Source organism: Leuciscus leuciscus (genome assembly GCF_965113295.1).
Source record: "Leuciscus leuciscus genome assembly, chromosome: 16".
NCBI classification, from domain to species: Eukaryota; Metazoa; Chordata; class Actinopteri; order Cypriniformes; family Leuciscidae; genus Leuciscus; species Leuciscus leuciscus.
Genome location: NC_138740.1, coordinates 28,857,896 through 28,880,508, shown reverse-complemented (window position 1 = coordinate 28,880,508; position 22,613 = coordinate 28,857,896). Strand labels below are relative to the sequence as shown.

General features: G+C 36.8%; 3 protein-coding genes across 7 annotated transcripts in view; all 3 read left to right on the top strand.

The window, feature by feature from the left end:
* The window catches only part of specc1lb (sperm antigen with calponin homology and coiled-coil domains 1-like b), a 32,466-nt gene extending 27,086 nt beyond the window's left edge, over positions 1-5,380 (top strand). For all 4 annotated transcript variants that reach the window (XM_082140219.1, XM_082140217.1, XM_082140218.1 and 1 more), the window contains exons 14-16: positions 1,724-1,840; positions 2,033-2,092; positions 3,631-5,380. In XM_082140219.1, coding sequence (XP_081996345.1) covers positions 1,724-1,840; positions 2,033-2,092; positions 3,631-3,720 — 267 coding nt within the window. In that variant the 3' untranslated portion in view covers positions 3,721-5,380. The remainder of the gene's footprint in view (positions 1-1,723; positions 1,841-2,032; positions 2,093-3,630) is intronic.
* Positions 5,381-7,355: 1,975 nt separating this feature from the next.
* Positions 7,356-18,656, top strand: adora2ab (adenosine A2a receptor b). Of its 2 annotated transcripts, none has more exons than XM_082140772.1 (3): positions 7,356-7,651; positions 10,421-11,105; positions 15,498-18,656. In XM_082140772.1, exons 2-3 carry the CDS (start codon positions 10,783-10,785, stop codon positions 16,513-16,515), a joined length of 1,341 nt encoding a protein of 446 aa, XP_081996898.1. In that variant the 5' UTR covers positions 7,356-7,651; positions 10,421-10,782; the 3' UTR covers positions 16,516-18,656. The 2 variants fall into 2 exon arrangements, with proteins under 2 accessions (XP_081996898.1, XP_081996899.1); XM_082140773.1 differs by having other exon boundaries at positions 10,415-11,105.
* A 1,815-nt stretch (positions 18,657-20,471) lies between these two features.
* On the top strand, positions 20,472-22,088 carry snrpd3l (small nuclear ribonucleoprotein D3 polypeptide, like). The gene is made up of 4 exons (XM_082140660.1): positions 20,472-20,594; positions 21,148-21,281; positions 21,433-21,625; positions 21,883-22,088. The coding sequence occupies exons 2-4, from the start codon at positions 21,156-21,158 to the stop codon at positions 21,948-21,950; spliced, it is 387 nt and encodes a 128-aa protein (XP_081996786.1). The 5' UTR covers positions 20,472-20,594; positions 21,148-21,155; the 3' UTR covers positions 21,951-22,088.
* The last annotated feature ends 525 nt before the right edge of the window (positions 22,089-22,613 follow it).

Here is a 22,613-nt window from a genome sequence, read left to right as displayed (position 1 = left end):
TGTATGACTTCTTATTTTCCTTTTTGAAGTAGCCTACTTTTTGAACTCCATTATTGAGCCGAGTTTTGACTGAAAATAGAATCCATCTTGCAGTCATCAACAGTAGACTGAGTCAGGCTGAGCATGCTTCAGAATCTTGGTGTGCGCGGAGCGAAATTGGAGCGGGAAATAGGGCGACGCTCCATCCTTTTAAAAATGCCGCTCTGCGTTCTGTCCAAGATCCGCCCGCTTGCTCCCGCTCCACTCCGCTCACATGCAATTTTCTATGAAATACATATAGGCCTACACTTTATTGGCTGAATAACTGGCGCGAAGATGACGCACGAGCTCAGTCTGCAGGTAGAGATGGAGGCGGCAAGAGAAAAGGTGAAGACTGGGGAGTGGAAGCTCCGCAAATACACAAACAGAAAGAGCAAAGTTGCTGAAATAATGAAAGATAATGACCAAAGTGCTGGCTTTGTCATGTGTATTTCTTGCTATGCATTTACTAGCCTACTTTTAAAAAATGCGGGTCAGGAAGCGGGTCGGGTACAATATTTTCTTTCTTTTTTTTTTGCGGTCCGAGTTGCGGGCGGGTTAGTTGAAAACGTCGGTCGGGTCCGGGTTGTTTATACATTGACCCGCGCATCACTGGTAAGTACACATTGATGGCCTAAGACACGAAACGAGCGGTTTGTGTGAGAAAACGAACAGTATTTATATAGTTTTTACCACTTATACACAGCCATGTCCGAGTGATCTGATCTGACGTGTAAGCAGACTGGTGCATAGATATATACACTAGATGTCGCCTTAAAGACATTCGTTCCAATGAACTGCCGTAGACAAGGCGACATCTAGTGTGTATATATCTATGCACCAGTCTGCGCACACATCAGATCACTCGGACATGGTTGTGTATAAGTGGTAAAAACGATATAAATACTGTTCGTTTTCTCACACAAACCGCTTGTCTTAGGCCATCAATGTGTACTTACGATGGGGAATTGTTTAATTTGGACGACGGGGAATTGTTTTAATTCGCAAGTTGCGATAGTCTTTTCTTCTTTATTGTGATGTATATCCAAGCTTTTCGAACAAGAAAAAATGTAGGGCGGGACTTGACTTTGTCTATCGGGAATTGATTGGATGGTTTTGGTTTACTATTGCAATGATGTCATGTGAGTGACAGGTTGTAAACATGTCATCAGCAAAGAGAAGAGATGAGGGGATATTACTTATGATTAAAGATAACAAGGGCACATGAATTCATAATAAATACTACAATAGAATTGTCCATTTTGATTTCATGGTGAATTGAAACTGTGAAGTGTGTTCATTCTCAGTAAAATGGTCTTAGCTGTGACTGAAAGCGCTATTAAAATAGGCAAAATGTTTACTAAACAAACAATGTAATGCTTAAGTGTAATGCAACGAATGTAGCAAGATATGGGTTTTTGGTCAACATACACTTTAAGTATAATGTACACATCACCTCCAAATAAGGGAGGTGTGTTTAACTGTATGAATAGCAGTGTTTGCCAATGTTTCTGTAAACATAGAAAAAAGTCATTATTTCTGACAGGATTTACAGTTGTGGCTCTTAACTACAACCATAATGTCACAGAGACACCGAAAGATTCACTACTTCATCAGTCCCTCTTCATCACGCACCCAATCCCCTCAGTTCATCTACTGAAATTGTAATTATTGATCTTTCTCTCCCCCCTCCACACAAACACAGAATATTGACATCACCAACTTCAGCAGCAGCTGGAATGATGGGCTCGCTTTTTGTGCCATTCTTCACACCTACTTACCGGCACATATCCCTTACCACGAGCTCAATAGCCAGGACAAGGTCTGTACGTGCACACACGAACGACACAAATAGGGTGAATTCAGGTCAGTCGGAATGTCTTAATGTGGCCCAATTTACCTGAATTCACTCTATATGTTGTGTTCTTTAATATCAGTTAGCATAAAAAGTGTTTAAAAAGATATGCATTCAATTCATGTATTGACATCACTTCTTCCTGGTTGTCTTTTGCAGAGGCGAAATTTCACTTTGGCCTTCCAGGCAGCAGAAAGTGTGGGAATCAAATCAACACTGGTGAGTTTAATATGAACGTCACAGCTAATTCAGATATGCATCATATTACAGTGGCTCAACCTAATATATACACTGCCACAAAGTATTTGAATTTCAGAATCGTGATTTTTTTTTTTCACAAAAATATTAAGCAGCACAACATTTACAGAAAATCTGCATATTAGAATGATTTCTGAAGGATCATGTGACACTGAAGACTGGAGTAATGATGCTGAAAATTCAGCTTTGACATCAAAGGAGTAAATTGAATTTTAAGCTGTATTAAAATAGAAAACAGTTATTTTATATTGTGATAATATTTCACAATGTTACTCTTTTTATAGTGTCTTTGATCAAATAAATGCAGCGTTTATGAACGCATTTTTAGATGTATCTTTATTATCAGAGGAGGCATGTTTTCTCCATGTCTCCAGGTGCTTTTTTTTATCTTTCCTAATGAAATTCAGTTGTAAACAAATGAAATGTTCTCAGTATGATACAACATCAAATCTCTTTATTCAGATCTGTTAATCAAATCTTCTTTTGTTTTGAATTTCCCTCAACAGTAGAAGATGTTTTCAAATTGTGTTAGCCAGCTGTAAAACATTAATGCAACAAACTATGACATAATTTCCCTGGCGTAACATCTTATATTGAGAAAAAATAAATGATGAAGACTTCATAAGCTGCAATGATCCTCCTGATTTATGATCTTTTGGATGTTTACAGATAATTTAGTCATTCCTCACAGGAATGTTATTAAAATGCATGTTGTTTTTTTCAGTCATTCTTAAAATGTATTTTTTAAATAAATATTCCTTCCACCCTTTATTGGCATTTCATTAACATTAATTTTAAATACATATTCAGCCCAGCTGTTTTGACCCACCCTTTGTTGTTTTATCTTGTTAATTTTCTTTTATTGTTTTAACCCGTCATGCGGTCAAAAAGGCGACATATACAAAGAATTACCCAATTAAAGGGATAGTTCACCCAAATTAAAATTCTGTCATCATTTACTCACCCTCAAGTTGTTCCAAACTTGTATGAAGTTCTTTCTTCTGCTGAACACAAAAGAAGATATTTTGAAGAATGTTGGTAACCAAACAGTTGACAGTAGCCATTGACTTCCATATTATTCTTTCCCATACTATGGAAGTCAATGGGGTCCAGCGACTGTTTGGTTACCCGTATACTTAAAAATATCTTCTTTTGTGTTCAGCAGAAGAAAGAAACTTCTGGAAACTACAGGTTCGGAACAACTTGAGGGTGAGTAAATGATGACACAATTTTCTTTTTTTGGTGAACTAACCCTTTAAGCTTTTATTATGTAAATAGATGATTAGTAATGACTTTGTTTACTAGTTTTAATGGTGAAAACTGTGACTGCTAGCTGTGCTGTTTGCTCAACAAGCTGTGGCAAGATACTTGTGTAACATAGCACACAACACCACATACTGTAGCACACAACACCACATAGGTTGACACAAACATAATATTTTTTTTCTGACCAATTGCTCTTGCCTTCCCGTATCTGACTCACTCTCTCTGTCTGACAGGACCTTGGTGAAATGGTGCGCACAGAGAGACCCGACTGGCAGAGTGTCATGACCTATGTGACGGCCATCTATAAGTACTTTGAGACCTGAGAATCTCCTTAAACTGGACTGTATTGGCAGCTAAGCTTACCTCGCTTCACCTTCCTTGCTGTGGAATGCTATACCCAAGATGCTACAAATTTCCCAGATGCCTTAGCTGTGCATGGAGGAAGTTGTGTGGGAGCTTCCAGGAAGCTCCCACACAACTTACAGTTCTCTCCCAATGTGTTTTCCCAGAATCCTCTATGGCTGCAGAAACAGGCCAGAACGGCAATGCTTTGGAAGAGGGGAAGTGGGAAACACATTTTAAGTGTATTGTGCCAATCGATCAACAAAAATATGTATCTCGGAATAGAGATGCCTTTGAAAAATGCCTTTTATTCTAGTTTTATCATGCCCTCTTTATGCCAGTAATGGTCTTAGATTATCAGTATTTATTCCAAAGAGTGGCGCCACAACAGGTTTCGGCCACAAAAATTATGTTTTTTGTGTTTTCCTTAGCCTGAATAAGCTCAAACCTGATTTATTTAGCCTTTTTTTCCTATTAAGTAAAACAGGGATCCTTAACATTCAACCTATTTGTGTTGCTATTATAATATTGTACTGTTTTCATACACTAAATGAAAGCTAATATGTCATTTGAAATGAAGCTGTTAGGCCAGAAGTGTATTTTTCCCTCAATGTTCATTCCAACTGATCACTGAAAATGCTGCAAGAAGTTTTTGTTTTTTTTAAATATCAGCACAAATGAAATGCATGGCTGCTTGTTTTCTATTTTACTGGATATTTTTCAGCATTTCGGTCCTTTTTTGTCTACGCACTACTAATTCTTATTTGACACGTGAAGCCAGCTGGGTTCTGGAAGCTTGCTGATTCAGATTGAGTTTGTCTTATGGGTGTTAAAGCACAAATAAAAAAAGACTGAATGTGTATTCACTGAAATGAAATGTGAAATAAGACGACTACAATCCATCCACACCGTCAGCTCATGGTTTACTCATGCATTACATACTGTACGTCTGTCAAAGATAAGCCTCTGCACACAAAACTGAAGCCTTAAATGGAAAAGGAAAAGCCAAGAGCACATTTCTTGTTTTAGGTTAACTCTTCAATGCACTGCTCTTTTAATATGTTTGTTTCGGGGCTAGATTGCCCATTTGAGACCTCTTTGAAGGGATCAAGTGGGTTGCAGCAAGGTTTATGCTGCTAATGATGACAGCAGTTCAAAATGAATTTTATGTCAAGGGCAAGTCATGTTTGTTGCAAAACTAACTTATTCTATTTACGCTACAGAGAGCCCTGTCGTGTTTTAAATGATAGATTTTGTTTATATGTGGAAATGTCATTGATACTGACATTGAATTCCCTAGAAAAGGTCAGTAGTGACGAGGAGTATTTTTGTTTGGATCTTCTTGTGAGATGTAAGCTCTGTTTTGCTACCTAATCGCATGGAGTTTGATATGAACACATTGATTTGAACAAAATCAGATCATATCTTGCTGTGCTTTCCTTAAAAACTTGCCATAATTCATATTTGTGTAAATCCTGGATTGTTATTCCTTGTTGACACTACAAATACCTTGTTTCACTATTATGATTCCTAGAGCACTGTATGACATGCAGGATTTTGAAAACATAAGGTTTCCTGTTAGCAAGGTTTTGTGAGAACAAGATCTGTGAGCACAAATACAGTTTGATATTTTCAAATTTGTTCAGTGTGTGTTGATTATTTGTGCGAATGGGCTTGTGCATGGACTTTGACAATAAAGTCTCATTGACTGAAATATTTGTTGAAACCAGTGTTATTGTAATCTAAAATTAATTTAAAAAAATAAATACTTTATTTGAAATATGACTGAAATGAAATAAAATATAAATATCAGGTGAAAACCCTAAAAAATTAAACACAAATTAGAAATGTTGTGTTGGGAACTTGCTGAAATAAATACAAATTATAATACTAAATAGTAAGCCGATTCGAAATATTATATTAGTATAATAATACTAAAATAACACTGGTTGTAACTCCCCTCAAGCTATTTTCTTACCAAATGTCCCTCGTTTATTTAAACATTATTGATATATTGATCTTATCTTGGTCCTTGGTGGGTCATTCTGTCACCAGTTAACAATTATTTTTACGGTACATAAATTCAGTACATTACCAGCTTGAGTAGGTTTAACCTTTAGATGTAAAATGTTAAATCAAAGACACCTTTGTGTAGACATTAGTTTTACAACACACTTAACTGTTTTAATGGGTAGTATTTCAATTAATCCAAGGGCACATGACCATGAAACTGTACAATGTATAAAAAATACTGCCTTAAATTTGTAAATACAATCAACTTGGCTATTTAAGTCATTTCAACTTAAATGACATTAAACTGACCTAAAAAATTTGTTGAATCTTGAAAATTTTAAAATATATGTTGTAACTTGTTGGTCATATCATTTTTCACAGTGTATAATGGATGGATGCTAGTCAAGATTCTATATACTTCTTCTATAAGTACACCTTTTCCTGGAAGTCGTAGTCTACTTCAGGGAAGGAACAGAAATGAAAAAAATAAATAAACTATTCCCTTGTCTTGTGGAAAGAAAGAATTGAGCCAGCAGAAAAGGTCTATTTAAACAGCTGTACTCAAGAACTTCCTCTTCCTACTAAAATAACCTTTAATTTTCACACTGATTGTGTCTGGCTCTCTGAGGTGAGTGTCTATTTGTGGCGAATGTTTTTTTGCATGCATAAACAAGGCTATGGTAAATGGTGAGCATGGAGGCTGTGATTTGATTTACTGAAGGGCCACAAAAAGGCTTTGGCTTATGTATTAGATCCAAAACATTAAGAAATGTCATTGCAGTGTGTGCTGCGTGCTTTAATGAAGTCCTTGGTGGGTGGACATCAGCCTCTGGTTTGCTGATTACATACATTTATCTTCATGTGGCCCTGAGGTGAAGCAGGATGTTTCGACTGTACGTGAGAAACAACACAACCTCACGGTGCCCATCACAGGTCCCTCACTTCCTTATCCTCACGTTCACATCAGCTATTGTGCTGGCTGCGTACATTTCAAAGCGTGCTTACTAACGATCAAATTAGCATACAAACGAAACGATTCGGACTCTCTGATAAAATAACGTTTGTAAAAATGCGGTCGTTTACTACGGTATAAAACGTCAGATCAAAAATATATTGTCTTAAAACAAGATTATGTGCACTATAATCTCAAAAGACTAACTACTAAGTCTAAAAAAAAAAAAGTCTAAAAACTTTTTTGCCCATATAGTACTTTTCCCCTAAAATGTACCGTAGTTTTGTGATTTGTTTGTATCACTTTAATGATTCTTACTATTGTAAAAAAAAAAAAGTAAAAAAAAAAAAAAAGTATTATTTGTTTATCCATACATACATTGTTGTATGTAGCCTATATGCTACAGTTATGCATAAAACAAAAATAAATAAAAAGAACTAATTTCAATTAAGAATTTTTAATCATTGCTGTGTATTTGTTTACTTATGTGCTGGCCTTTTGACTTTTATTGCTATAACTGCAGGAACTATGAAAAATGACAGTATGATGGAGAAGTTTCCACCCACAATGGTTTTGTAGTGAAGGAAACATCATGTTTAATGTAACCACGAAAACCAATCAGGCGTGCGTCTCTTCCTCTCACAGCGCGCGTGAGTGTCAGTCACTGTGAAAGCGCGCGCACTTGTCTGTGGCCACCACAACTCCATGGAGCGTTGAGGGAAGCTGCAACTCAACTTGCCTTTTTCTCGACCAAAGACGTTCAGAGTAGTCTATTATAAGTGTACTTTGTCAGGGTGAGGAAAACGAGTGGAATGATTTGATTTGCATCCCTGGTACGTACATTCAGCAGTTTTGCGGTTGAACTTTCAGAAGCGGTGAGATGCCAGCGGAGAAACCTACAACTCAGGTGCGCGACGGGAACACGCATGTAACGTTACACAGCCAAAGTGAGTAACGGAACGGAAGTGTTTTACAATGTAAAGAGTTTATAAATGTTTTTGTTTATTAATAATGTTTGGGATATAACTGAAAGTATTGATTTTGTATTTCGATTAAATAACTTTGTCAGTCTATTAATCCATACGGAGACTGACACCTGTATTATTTCGCTCTTTCTTAATATGAATTCATAATTTTTGACAACACAGTGACAAAACAGTATTTTGATGATAACCTCACGCCTTGGCTTACTATTCCTTATTTATTTTTTTTACTTATTTTTATAATTTACTTAAGTTCTCATGACAAGGAGTGACAGCACTCTCCCACAGTGTGACAAGTTTTGTGGTGCTACTAAAAACTACTTTTACTAGAGCATTTTCTTTTTACTAGTACCATGCTATGTACACGTTTTATGACCTCATTGTAATTGTGAAATTACTATATTTGATTCTGAAAGTGTTTCTAACTATACTGTGTGATGTCATCCCACCCATCCAAATGACTTTTGATGGTTACATAGATACTTGCATCTTGACTAGGCTAAAATTATTCCACAATGAAATAACTGTTAAGTGTGCTTTTTAATGACAGACACACGCTTATCATAGTCCCCAAACATCCTCACACCCAACATGACGTGACTCATGAGGGACCTGGTACATTCTTTTCTGTCCAGACATCATGTGCTTAATACTATGATACTTCATAAACGTTCAACAAGTTTCGGAAAGTACCTCATCTTAAAGGAAGCGCTTTGAAGAACGGTGCTCGCTAAAACTGTTAAAACGCAACCCTGTGCATTGGAAACATTTAGTCATTATTTCACTTGAGAGAGTCAACAGCCATACCAAAGTCACACTGCGCTATAAAAAGCAAACAGCAACACTAAACCCCGGAAACAGTGACTGTGACTTTAATCATAGCATTTTTGTGCCTGATCAAACAGAATGGGGCTAGAAGATAAGAAATCAAAAAATAAAAAGGTCCACCTTGGAAGGCATGTTGCAATTACTCAATTCTTTCTAGATAGGTCTACACAAAACCACAATAAAGAATCCAAGAGTCAAAGGCTTGGCAGAATGATTTAATTACACACACATACTGAAATATTTCGATGCTCTGCATGTATTTTCAAAGTCATGCATACTGTATTTGAACAATTCCGACTGAGTATTGTCAAATTATGAAGAAGTAGAGCTGAAACTTACACTATTGATCAAAAGTTTTGGGTCAGTAAGATTTTTTTTTTTAAACAAATGAATACTTTTATTCACCAAGGATGCATTAAATTGATCAAAAGTGACTACAAAGATTATATTTATATATATATATATTTCAAATAAATGCTGATCTTTTGAACTTTCTATTCACCAAAGAATCCAGGACAAAACATTATCAGGGTTTCCACAAAAATATAAATCAGCACAAATGTTTCTTGAGCAGCAAATCAGCATATGAATGATATCTGAAGGATCATGTGACACTGAAGACTGGAGTAATGATGCTGAAAATTCAGCTTTGCCATCACAGGAAAAAAGTGCGTGGAATAAATTACATTTTAAAATATATTAAAATAGAAAGCAGTTATTTTAAATTGTAATATTATTTCACAATATTACTGTATTTTTAATCAAATAAATACAACCTGGGTCAGAAACACTTTAAAAAATCTTACTGACCCCAAACCTTTGAACAGTAATGTATGGTTTATTATGATATAAAAGAAAGCAAATAACCATTTAAAGGGGTGGTTGATTATGATTTCACTTTTCTGACTTTAGTTAGTGTGTAATATTGCTGTTTGAGTATAAACAACATCTGCAAAGTTACAACGCTCAAAGTTCAAAGCAAAGGGAGATATTTGCTTTTAAAGAAATTGCTTTTTAAGGACTACAACAAACGGCTGGTAGGGACTACACGACATTCCTCCCGGGTTAGTGACATCACCAACCCTCAAATTTACATAAACCCCGCCCCCTGAACACGATTTATAGATTATCAAGACAGAATATGCTAATCAATGACTAGAAGATAACTACACATCAGCTACATAGATTCATCAACTAACCATTTTCAGAAATGTCCTGTTGCATTCTACTTGTTGTCACGTCTTCTTGAGTCTCTCCATCATTGACTCCATTCACATAATCTGACTCCGGTTTGAACATAAAAGGCTAAACGTTTTTGCAATTTTCAGAGCATGTCTGTGTGAGGTAAAATTACACAAGTTCTTGAAGCTCCGCCCCCTGTGCCGGGAGCAGCAGCTCATTTGCATTTAAAGGAACTGACACAAAACGGTGACAACTTTAACATGCTATATAAAAATATCTGTGGGGTATTATGAGCTTAAACTTCACACACACACTCTGGGGACATCAAAGACATATTTTACATCTTGTGAAAAAGGCATTATACCATCTCTTTAATTATCGAGAAACTGATGCATTTCATGTAGTCCATGGAACATGAAAGTAGAATCACATGAATGGGTACAAAAGAATACTTGTTCGCAATTCTAAGCCAATAATAGCAAAGTTCAACTGTACACATCCTAGAAACTAATGGAGGAAGTGCTGGCCGGGTCTTGTGATAAAAAGCAGGCGTGCACAAATATTTCATTCGTATTTGTGGAGTCTTTCTTAAAATAAAAGCTTATTGTTGGATTGGTCTGTCATCTTTTGATGGAGACCTCCTGTTTAGAGATGGATTGCTTTTGTGACCCAGAGAGGTTGATATTTTATTGTGCGATGTGATTGTTCTTTCTACAGATTAAGAAGTCCCACTGAAGGTCTACCGATTCTGCTTCATGAAATCTAGCAGCTGTTTCCTATAAGACTTTCAATGAAAGGCTGAAGTGAGCTGGACCTAAGGGACAGGCTGGTGAACGGGTAAATCAAGATTTATGGAGGGGTGTCTCCGTTGACCCTGCAGTTACCACAGTGAACCCCAAAGTGCTGCTACCAGCTGATACCAGATTCATCTTACCTCCTCTTTCCCTTGTAAAAGAGAGATATTTGGTTAGAGCAATGGTCGGATTGGCTCATCCTCACACCTATTGCAAGAGCCACTGAGCAATTATCGGGAGCACAACTATGTGTGTCTTTGAGGATGTCCTTTCACACTGGTTGATGGTACCATGTCTTCTCTCGTCTACATTGTTCTTGAGCTGCTGATTGCGGTTTTGGCCGTGGCAGGGAACGTTCTAGTGTGCTGGGCCGTCTGCCTCAACAGCAATCTCCAGAACATCACCAACTTCTTCGTGGTATCACTGGCCGTGGCGGACATCGCAGTGGGACTCCTGGCCATTCCGTTCGCCGTCACCATCAGCATAGGCTTTTGCAGTAATTTTCATGGATGCCTCTTCATCGCCTGCTTCGTGCTGGTCCTCACGCAGAGCTCCATCTTCAGTTTGTTGGCCATTGCTGTGGATCGGTACATTGCCATCAAGATCCCATTGAGGTGAGTGAACGATTGTGTCGTGATTTTCAGTTTCAGAGTTGTAGGCAAACTTTTAGTAAGATTACTAATCATATGGTTGCTTGAAAGAACAGATTACATAGTCGCCCCATAGCAAGAACATAGACAAAGTTTCCTCTTTCACATTACCAGTACATTTATAATTAGTTATTGTTTATGGTAAAATTGATCAAAACTTGTATTAAAGACCAAACGGAATTGCAATCTGTTTGTTTGTCCAAATAATGGCAAATAGGGGCAGGGTTATTCTAGTAAAAAAAAAAAAAACTAAAAATGAAACTAAGACCATAAAAAAAAATTGTAATGGTAATAAAATATATACGTTAACTAAAATATAAAATAATAAAAACTATAGACATTTAAAAACATAAAAAATATATTAAAAATGATATTGATGGAAAGATATAAAAAAAGCAAAAGCTATTAAAAATGACAAAAACACAACAAAATTACTAAAACTAACTAAAATTAAAATTAAACTGGAAAGTATAATAATATATAACCTATTCAAAATATTAATAAAAACTATAATAGTATCTCAGTGATACTAAAATAACACTGGATAGGGATGCGATACAGTCCTTATTTTTAAACTGGTTTGTGATGCAGAAATTACACCCAAACCCTAAATAAATATATATTGTTCACTCAAAAATGAATAGCCTGTCACCATTTACTCATGTCATTGGGGTACCAAAAATTAGATGTTTTGGACAAAGATAACTATTCAAAATATCTTCTTTTGCATACCACAGAAGAAAGATTGTCATACAGGTTTAGAATGACATGATGAGAGCACATTGTGCCATGTGTATATTCAGTAAAACATTATGTGTTTGCAGATATGTAATCCTATGTAATCTTTATTAATGTGTGTTTTGCAAATGTTTTGATATGAGGTTAAAGGCTCCTAGACAGAGTGACTCTCTGCCTTTCTCATGATAATGACTTGATAATGGGCACAACATGCCCTGTAATTCCCTCAGATACATGTAATTTCTCCTTTAATCACTCTTTCACTGCTTGCAATGATTTTTGCAGTAAATAGGAGTCATGCAGCTTTACGCTGTTGACAAATGTTTCAAGAATAGTTTGTTTCAGTAGAGCCAAATCAATAATCAATACTCAATCTGGCACCATGTTGTAATATAGTGACGTACAAAAGAGCAAGAACCAAGTCACACCCCACAGGAAGGAAAATTGGAATTTGATGTGAAATGACACAAGGAGGAATTTACTGAATTGTAAATGTTTATCTATCTATCTATCTATCTATCTATCCATCCATCTAGACTTGCTTCAAAACTTTTAAACTGCGACAAACATTCAAAGAAAATATCAGTTTTGTTCTTTTTTAAGTTCAAATTCCGACTGAAATCATGCATGCTGTTTGCTCAAATTCAGGAATTAAATTGTAATTCAAAAGCCATTCTCAATTCAATTCTAAATGGCACACAACCCCGGTTGCTAGATACATTTTTTTGTTTACTAACCCCAGTCTAGATATGACTCAAGTTCCTCCTTCAGTGTAAGCCTAGGGGATTTTCAGCCGTTTTATTGTCTGTCAGGTGTAAATCATAGGTCTGATCCTTTAGAAAAATAATAGCACACCTCTGTTCCACAAGCCACATGATTTTTGGTATCATTCATTGCACAAATACTTATTACGTTTTTTTGAGAAGAAATAGTGTATATGTCTTTAATTAGTAATTAAAATATGTAACAAAGAGTAGTATTTTTTACTACTAATTTTATAATATACAGTGATATAAACTTGGGTTTGGGTTGTGTTGGGTATTAAACCTGGGACATTTTGCACTCCAGTTGAACATCGTAATGATTATTCTTAAATCCTCTGGCCCAGCAGTTCTCAGCAGCACTTTTCGGAAGCTGAAAGGTGTGGGACTTTACCACCTGCCTGCATACAGGGTGTGATGCACATTTCTGCTCATGGTGTAGATTGAGCCGCACAAAGCGCTGTAAGAGAACAGCAGTGACAGCAAAAGCCTGGGCAAGTGTTGATTACATAAGGTCTGCCGGCTTCCAGTCTCTGTGGGCGTGTGAATGAGGTACCAGTAGTACTGGAGCCCTGTAAGTCCTCTGGGTTTAATGAAGCAGCCACTGTTGTTCTCGATGGGCCTGATATAAGCCCAAGGATTTTTGGAACAATTGACATTTGACCACCGTTTCCAACTGTTGCCCTTGGCAAAGGAAACATGTAGCAGGGCTGTCTGCTCGACGGGATGTTTGAAATGCATAGCGGTTGTGGATTTTGCACAGCTGTATTCCAAACTGTTTGTAAACTGATGCTTTTACAATTGATAATATGCTACGTATAAGGTATTTTAGTACCAGCCAGGTTTTTTAACCAGGGGTCTGTGTGGGGGTCTCAATGATGTTCTTAACAAAACTTATTCTAATGTTACCATGAATATTTCTTATATATATTTGGGGCCGGTGGGCTGGCTGGGAGGGGTTGTTATGGTAGGTATTAAAGTGCCCCTATTATGCTATTTTAAAGGTTTCTAATTTTGTTTTGGAGTTCTCCTACAACAGGTTTACATGCATCAAAGGTCAAAAAACACTTTCATTTTCTCATAATATACATTGCACATCACCACATTTTTCAATGATTCTCAAATGACTCGACGGATGAATCAGTCTCTCTAAATCCCTCCTTTCCGTGAGCCTACTCTGCTCTGATTGGCCAGATGGCCCAGTCTGTTGTGATTGGTCTACCTCGAAAACTAAATGTCCATTACCATTGCTGAATTTCAGCACCAGAGGCTTCCTAAAGTTCAGCGATAGTACACACTGTAAAGACAGTGATGCTGGCATCAATTTTACCATATCAATCCGAGCGCGAGTCTGATGATGAAACATTGGAAGAACTAGTCATTCAGCCCGAACCTCCATCGCAAGGACGACTTGAGCAGGATGCTCAGTGATACGCTACTCAGTTTGACATACATAATGAGATGTTGCAACTGTAATTCCTCACCATCAGCATTAACAAGTGTATGTCCATCAACAAACCGATGTGTATATTTAAAATTTATTGCATTGCACATGCGGGAACTGGATCATTAACTGTATCAATAATCAACTGTATCAATAGCCGAGAACTAATGTGGATTACTGATGTAACATTAAAGTTTGCAAAACAAATCTTGCTCCATCCTTTATCATTACTCAAAGTAGTAAGAACAATTACCATTTTATTGTGACACATTTATTGGTAATAGTGAACCCACAGCTGATTAGCAGAACTATAACACATCGTGCACTTTCGACTTTACAACTTTGCAGACCGTTTACGTTCTCAGACAGCTATATTACACACTGCCTGAAAGGTAATATTAAAAAAAGCACAATAGGGGCACTTTAAAAAAAATTTTTTAAAAGAATAACATAACCAAATGACGCCTGGTTGCATCACCATTCCTCACATGCATCCTTCTGCCTAAGTGGACAGAACCAATACCGATTAAATAGCGTACTCTGACAGAGTTCCCTGCATTAAGTCCCCGCAAAACCGCTATTGAATCTACAGAGTGAAACGTACAGCACAACCAGTGAAGTCCAACTCTCGAACGAATGACTCTTATGAGCTGCTTTTTTAGTGAATCAAAAACATACAGTGTAACCAGTGTTGTCTGACTCGAATCACTCATGTGTTAGCCAGTTCTTTTTAGCAAAACAAAACAAAACAAAACAAATAAACAGTGCGACCAACCAGTGTAGTCCAACTCGCGAGCAAATGAACTTTGAGTCGGCTCTTCTTAGAGAATCAAAAAACCAACCAGTCCAATCCAACTCGTGAACAATGACTTGCAACCTGGCTCTTTTTAGAGAATTAGAGAAGTTTTTAATAACCTTTTGCAGTTGAAACCCCCTGATTTAATTGAACAATTTAATTCTTCTTGTTTTATAATTGGAAATAATGTTGTTTCCTAACCCCGCTGAAAGTTTACAGCCTCGTTCAAAGTTGTACAAAGACAAAGCCTCCAAGTATTATTTTAAGACTAGGCACAATACATTTGAAATATATGCTTCTTATTAACACATATCCTGGTATTTTCCATTTTGGCAGCAATTACCAGGGCTTAACACCTAAACAATAGACATTTCCCAGGAGCAGTGCATGCTTGTGTAGATTTGGGAAAATAACCCTTTTCCAGCCCTGACAGTGAACAATACAGAACAATACAGCCCACTTCAGGATGGGCTTCAGGAAACATCAACATATTGTTTGAGGCAGATAGAGTTGTAATATATGACCAAACTTGGCATGCTTATCACCATAGTGCTTCATTGCATACTTCCTTCTAAAATATTGCTGTTTCATATCTGTTTTTGTTTTGTCTTTCTAAGGTACAACAGCCTTGTCACAAGCCAGAGAGCCAAAAGCATCATTGCAGTATGCTGGATACTTTCTGTGGTCATCGGCTTGACCCCCATGCTAGGCTGGAACAGTCGCGTCGACGCGGGCACCAACAGCTCCTGTCCTCAAGGTATGACAGAGTGCCTGTTCGAGAAGGTGGTCACCATGGGTTACATGGTTTACTTTAACTTTTTCGGCTGCGTCTTGATTCCGCTAATTGCTATGCTGACCATCTACGCATGGATCTTCATGGCTGCCCGTCGTCAGCTCCGACAGATGGAGCAGAAGCTAGTGCACATGCACGGACACACTCACGGATACGGATCCTCCTCCCGGTCCACACTGCAAAAGGAGGTCCACGCGGCCAAATCGCTGGCTATCATCGTGGGCCTTTTCGCTATTTGTTGGCTCCCGTTGCACATCATTAACTGCTTCACATTGTTCTGCCCTCAGTGTGATCGACCTCAGGACTGGGTCATGTACCTGGCCATCATGCTTTCACATGCTAATTCAGTAGTGAACCCGTTTATATACGCCTACCGAATACGTGACTTCAGGCACACCTTCCGAAGGATCATCCGGCAGCACTTCCTGTGGCATGATAGCAGACTGGCCATTGGTAACAGCAACGGAGGTGTGGCTACTTCTTCTGCTGCGGTCAGTGTGATTGATACTTCTTGCACGATGTCCAATGGCTTTGTGCTGGATCCCAATCCCATTCCCGGCATGATTTCTTGCGATGAATTTACAAAGCAAATGGCAGCAAAAATCAGGCCAAAAACTGAATTCCAAGACTTAGGATACAGTTTAAATGGAGCTTTGGAACATTCCTTTCCCGCCAGTCCGACACAGATTTTTTCATTACATACCGGGGAGGAAGTTCCCTCCATCAAAGACCATGTAGAAATCATGACGGTAAAAGACTGCAGTGCTATTACTAATGTCCATGTCAAATGTCTGCTTCCCGTAAGGACAAGCAACTCATCTGATCTTGCAGAAGTGTCATGACACACATTCGTTCTTCATGAAGCAATCACTGATCTGAGTTTCTGTGCTAGTGAGGATGACTTCATTTACAGTACTATCTAGGCCAGGGTCAGGAAAGATAAAGCTATGAGAGGATTGCATAGCTCCTGTGGGAACCCTTACTGTACAAATTCCAGGAATTTTTTACTTCTCTTTGCTTCCAAACACCCCTGATGGTGTTTGCAGATTTTCAGACCTCATAAAGAACTTGTTTGCTGACATTGTAGAGGTTTTTTTTTCAAAGCTTATACGATTCTTAGGAGCTTTATTAAAAGAGCATTGTTCCTGGTCAAAGTGGGGGTGGCCTAATGGATTAATCAATATTCTGGGGAATTCAGCTAAACCTGTTGTGACCACGCCATACGGAACTATCGTCTTTCTGTGCTTTTTAATAGGAGTATGTCCAAACTCAGAACATGTACCATCAATATACCTGCCGGAACATCTGTAGCGCTTTAAAACATAGGGCTGCACGATTTCAAAAAAAAAAAAAAAAAATGTAATTGCAAAATTGTGAATGCGACTTAAAATGTGATTTAAAAAAATCTGTGTGTTTGTTTGTTTGTAGGGCTGCACAATTTGTCCAGAAATGTCTTGAAATATGAAATATTTTAATATATTACAAATGAAATATATTAATAGGACTAGAATAATAATAATTTATCCTTGAATGAATAAAAAAACCAAGAAATTTTACTATTGTATTATTTCTCTGTAAAAAATAAAAAACGATCAAAATATTATGTAATAATAATAATCTCAAATGCACGTTTTTTTTTTCTCCTGTGAACCGAGCCGCTCTGAGACACTGAGAACACCAGATCATGAGCTGTTAGCTTGTACGCTCTTCACTCTTAAACATGCAGCACACATTCATGTCATTAAATCGCAGCCTTTGCGATTTGATAATCGCATCAAGCGATATCGTGATTCCTTTTTTTATTTCGATTAATCGTGCAGCCCTGTATAAAACATGACCAAACTGAATTATACTGTACTGATTGTAAGCATGTGTTCATATTTAAGGAAATGTACTAAATAAAACAAAGCTATAACCAAATTTGCACAAATAGAGTGCTATGTATTATTGGTGTACACTCTCTCAAAAAAAAAGTACAAGTTGTTACTGGGGCGGCACCCAGGTACAAAAAGTACAAAAGCCAAAAGGTACAGCCCCTAAAGGGTAAATAAGGAACCTTAAGGGTACATATTAGTACCTTTTGAAAGGGTATTGCCCCAGTGACATCTGTTGTACTTTAGGGTTCTACCTTTTTTACTGAAAATGTATTAAACCTAATGTGCTTGATTAGGAGCACACGCAGGCATCAATTATGCTAAGAGTTTAAGCCATATACTGTCTGTGCAACGTCAAGTGGACTTATTGGTGCTCAATAAAGTGGACTTTGATTCCTATATAATGATCGAATTTCCCAGAAGAATGCAAGTATAAACTGTAATGATTCATATAAATACTATATTAAATGTGCAATCGTTTGTAATAGATTTATTTGTTCTTCAACACAACATAATGATTAGGGATCATAAAATTGTCAGAAGATGTAGGACAGTGGTGTATAATCCTCTCTTGTGACACACACGCATACAAGCACAATCGTGGACTATACACAGACCAGCTATGATTGTATTTACAGAGAGGCTGCTGACGCCAGCGGCTGGCCTAATGCAGTGGAAATCAAATGAAGGGGCATTTGATGATCCCTTAAACTGTACCATTACACTTCTCTCTTCCTCATTAAGAAGCTCTAGAGTGGGAAAATCTTGCACTATGATACATAGTATTGAATTAGTCAGATGGGAGTTGACATGTTTAGGTTTAGTAGTGTGTAACGGTCCGTTTATAGAAGGAGTGAGTATAGAGTGACCATTCATAAAAATGGAACAAGTAAGCTAGATTTGTATTTTTTTATAACTTTGATCAATATTGCCTCTATATTTGGTCTATGCTGAAGGATCATAGACCTGGGTAGTCAACACATTATCATTTGCTGTAAATCAGCAGACGTTCTCATATTTACACACACACTCACACAGCCACACACACGTTGTTTTCATGTTTTATGGGGACTTTTCCATATACATAATGATTTTTATATTGTACAAACTGTCTATTCTATCCCCTTACATATATGTTTAATACATAGGGATCATATGTATTAAATTACATTTTTAATATTTACTCAACAAATATTAATGTAATTATATATATATATATATATATATATATATATATTAAAATAAAAATACATACAGTACATGCATATTTAAAAATAATAATAATAATGAGCTTATTGAAGCTGTGTGCATAATATTTTTTTTTTTTATTTTTTTTTTTTTATTATATTATTATTTTAATGGCAGCTTCCGAATTATACTAATTATAAGAAAAGGACAGAAGCTCTTTCCATCGAGTCTGTTCATTTGCTCTATAAAGACTGCAATGTGTCCAGCACTTGGTCAGAGTATATCAGTTCAAATCTACTGGTTTGTTGATTCTAGCTGAGAAATGCCAGTCAGCGCAGCAGTGGCATGGTTTGATTTTGTTTTGACAGCACTATTTTTTAATGAGACAGATGTCCTTTACAAAACACGGATCTCCAGGCTTACGCAGAAATTTATCTTATTCCATCATGAATGCTTGTGGTGTAAATCAGATCGGAGTGAAGCTAACAGACTGTCAGCATGTCACATAGATCAGCAGCAGCTGGCAGGTTCATTCTGCTGGTAAAATGAGGTTTGAAGACATTGCAGAGAGTTACTGTGTAATCAACAGACATATGCCCCCACCTATTCCACTGGCACTGTTTTGTAATTGGTTGAATTGAGTTTTTTTCTTTCTCTTTTGTGGATTCGATGCAGGTGAAATTCTTCAGAATGTCAGGTTCAAGCCTGGGGTTCGTTTCAGGTCACAAAAACTGTCTTTGTTGACTTTTTTTAATAAACACTTAAAGAATTAACTGTTAAAGAATTTAATTTTTCATTTTCCTTCTTAGCAATGACAAAATTCCTTAGATAGCATCTGATACAAATAAAAGGTTAATAAATGGCTATGCGGCAAACTTAAATAAGCCAAATGTTTAACGTTCTGCGCTTTGACAAACACTATTTCAGACCTTTATTGGTTTGTACCTCTTCCCTTTATTTCTGTAAAACAGGAACATCCAATTAATAAAGAGAATTACGTTATAAAAATAAAGAGACGTTATGTTTTACTTCCTGTCTCGGCTCAATTCAGCCAATTTTGAACATAACATGGTCCACAGACAAAGAGGAAGAGACTACTGCTAAGAATAGACACAGAATCAGTCTATCAAGCACCAGGATGACAGAACAAATTTAGACTGTAAAATGCTGCCTCGCACAATTCCTGAGAGTAGAGCAATGAATCTTGATGATGCCAAAACCAGACAAATGACTTCTCCGAGCATTTTCCAATGTTTAATAATTCTTCTGACCATTATTGTTTTATATGTGCCATATACTCTACCACACACACACACACACACATATATATATGGTTTTAGAATAATTTATAAGATCTGTGTCAAAGATGGATTTCATGGGCAATCTCTCTCTCTCTCTCTCTCTTATAATTAATTAATTAAATAAATAAATTATGAATTAAGTAATTAATAATATTAATTTGTTTGTATTAAATAATAATTAATAAATAAACCAACAAGCAGAAATAAATGCTGAAGAATGAAAACATCAAAGAGACGTCCTATTGAATTTCTCACATACAGATTTTATTATAATAATTGCTACCTGTGACATTGAATTGAAAGATTAAATTGAATGACAATGTTTTAGTCGTATCCACAATTCAATACCGCCCTCTTCTGTAAATCTGATGTGTCAGTCTTCTGCTTGTTCACACTGATCTGAATTGTCCATTGTAATAGGACTTCAACTCCCAAAATGCAACAGGGTTTCAGGAAAGGGCGGGGTTTCTGATTTCAGCTGCATTGTGGGAGCGGGAAAACGCCGCAAATACTCACGTTGTTCAATAGCGTTGATTTCTACGAAGCCGTCGACTCAAGGTACTGTAATGCTTGATGGCAAAAACTTACTAGCCTACTTGTAGTTTGTTGCTTGGTCTTTTACTAAAATATACAGTCCTGTTTGATCTGTTCGAATCTGTAGCGTAGCAGCGTCCATTTTAGACGTTCATTGTTAGCTTGGTTTATTCATGAGACTCGTTTGAGATCATTCTAGATATTTATTGTGAATGTGTTAGTTTAGGTACTGAAGTCAGTATAAGCTAACTATAGTTAATACCAGAACTGAATGATTTTCATGACGTTTATTTTCGAGCGTGGATTGTGTCCTCCAATACGCACAGAACACGATTTCCAAACGAATGATTCTTATGAGCCGGATCTTTTTAGTGACTCACAGCTATAACGCGTGGTGACAAGTGTAGTCCGATTGCCGAACGAATCGTTCTAATGAGTCGGCTCTTTTTAGATAGGAACTGTGATACATTCTCACTGTACTGCTGTCCACTAGTTATTACTTAAGTCGTGTCTGATTCGAAAATAATCTTAACTTAATTAACGTTAGCTGTTAATTAACTTGTCTTTTGCCCCCCAGATTAAAACATGTCTATTGGTGTTCCCATCAAAGTCCTGCATGAAGCAGAGGGTCACATCGTGACCTGCGAAACAAACACTGGTGAGGTGTACAGGGGCAAACTGATTGAAGCAGAGGATAACATGAACTGCCAGGTACTGCTAAAAATGTGTTGAACCCACAAAAATCAGAATTCATACTTGATATGTTGTTCTTCTGTTACCCAAACATTTTCCCTAAACTTGTATTTTGCAATGAGTCGTATGTGAATAATGCAACTAACTGCACTTATGTTGTGTGAATCAGATGTCCAACATTACAGTGACCTATCGAGACGGCAGAGTGTCCCAGCTGGAGCAGGTGTACATCCGCGGCAGCAAAATACGCTTTCTCATTCTGCCTGACATGTTGAAAAATGCCCCTATGTTGAAGAGCATGAAAAACAAAAACCAAGGGGCAGGAGCCGGAAGAGGCAAAGCTGCTATTCTCAAAGCACAAGGTTCGTCATCAAACATCTTTTTTATGGTATTGTTGACTTGATTACACTAACTGCAGTTGCTCCAATGTCAAGTGCACTTTAGCTACAAAATTAAAAATAAATATTACAATGTGTTTAAATATTCACAAAATACAATGGAAAAGATGTACTGAGCACTTTGTCATTTAAGTTTCTGAACAAGTTAAGGCTTTTTTTATTTTTTTTTATGGCAAAAGCATAAGATGAAACCACTAAACTTGTTTATTTTCCCCTTGCAGTCGCAGCGAGGGGCCGAGGTCGAGGAGGACCAGGAGGAAGGGGAAATATTTTCCAGAAAAGGCGATAATGTGAATCCTGTTTCTATCACAATGTCATTTTGTACAGTTTTATTTTCCTTTTGAGAAATTGTGCGCTTTTTTTTTGGGTTTGTTAAAATTGATCTTGTTGTTTTGTTGATTTTTGCAATAAAGTTTTTTCCACTTTTCTCATGTAATAAAGCTGTTTAATTATATAAAAAGTGTTTTATTAATGCATCATGACTGATTTAGCAGTATGTCATTCTGTTTATTAACAGTGCAATATCGTAACACCTCAGCACACACAGTTTGCGTTAAATTGAGTTAATTGATAAGAACCTTTTTGTTCAGTATTTTCCCAGTGTTCTGATTATGTAATGCTGTGTTTTTAGATGTTATGGACCACCAAATATGATCATCCTTAAGCAAGGGTCTGCAATCCTCAAATTTAAAATGTTCATGTATAAAAACTCAATTTATACAATAAATTATGCTATATATACTTTTCTACTTACTATAGTACTGTACTGCTAGATTTATTATTTTTGTTTATACACATTTTTAGGAAGTTGTTTAAATCTTTTTTTTTTTTTTTTATCTTTTTAAATTAAAACCCCTGCTCTAGAACACACCAGATGTTAAATTATGTAAAAAAGTGTTTTATTAATGCATCAATTAGGTGAAGGAATGATTTAGCAGCATGTCATTGTTTA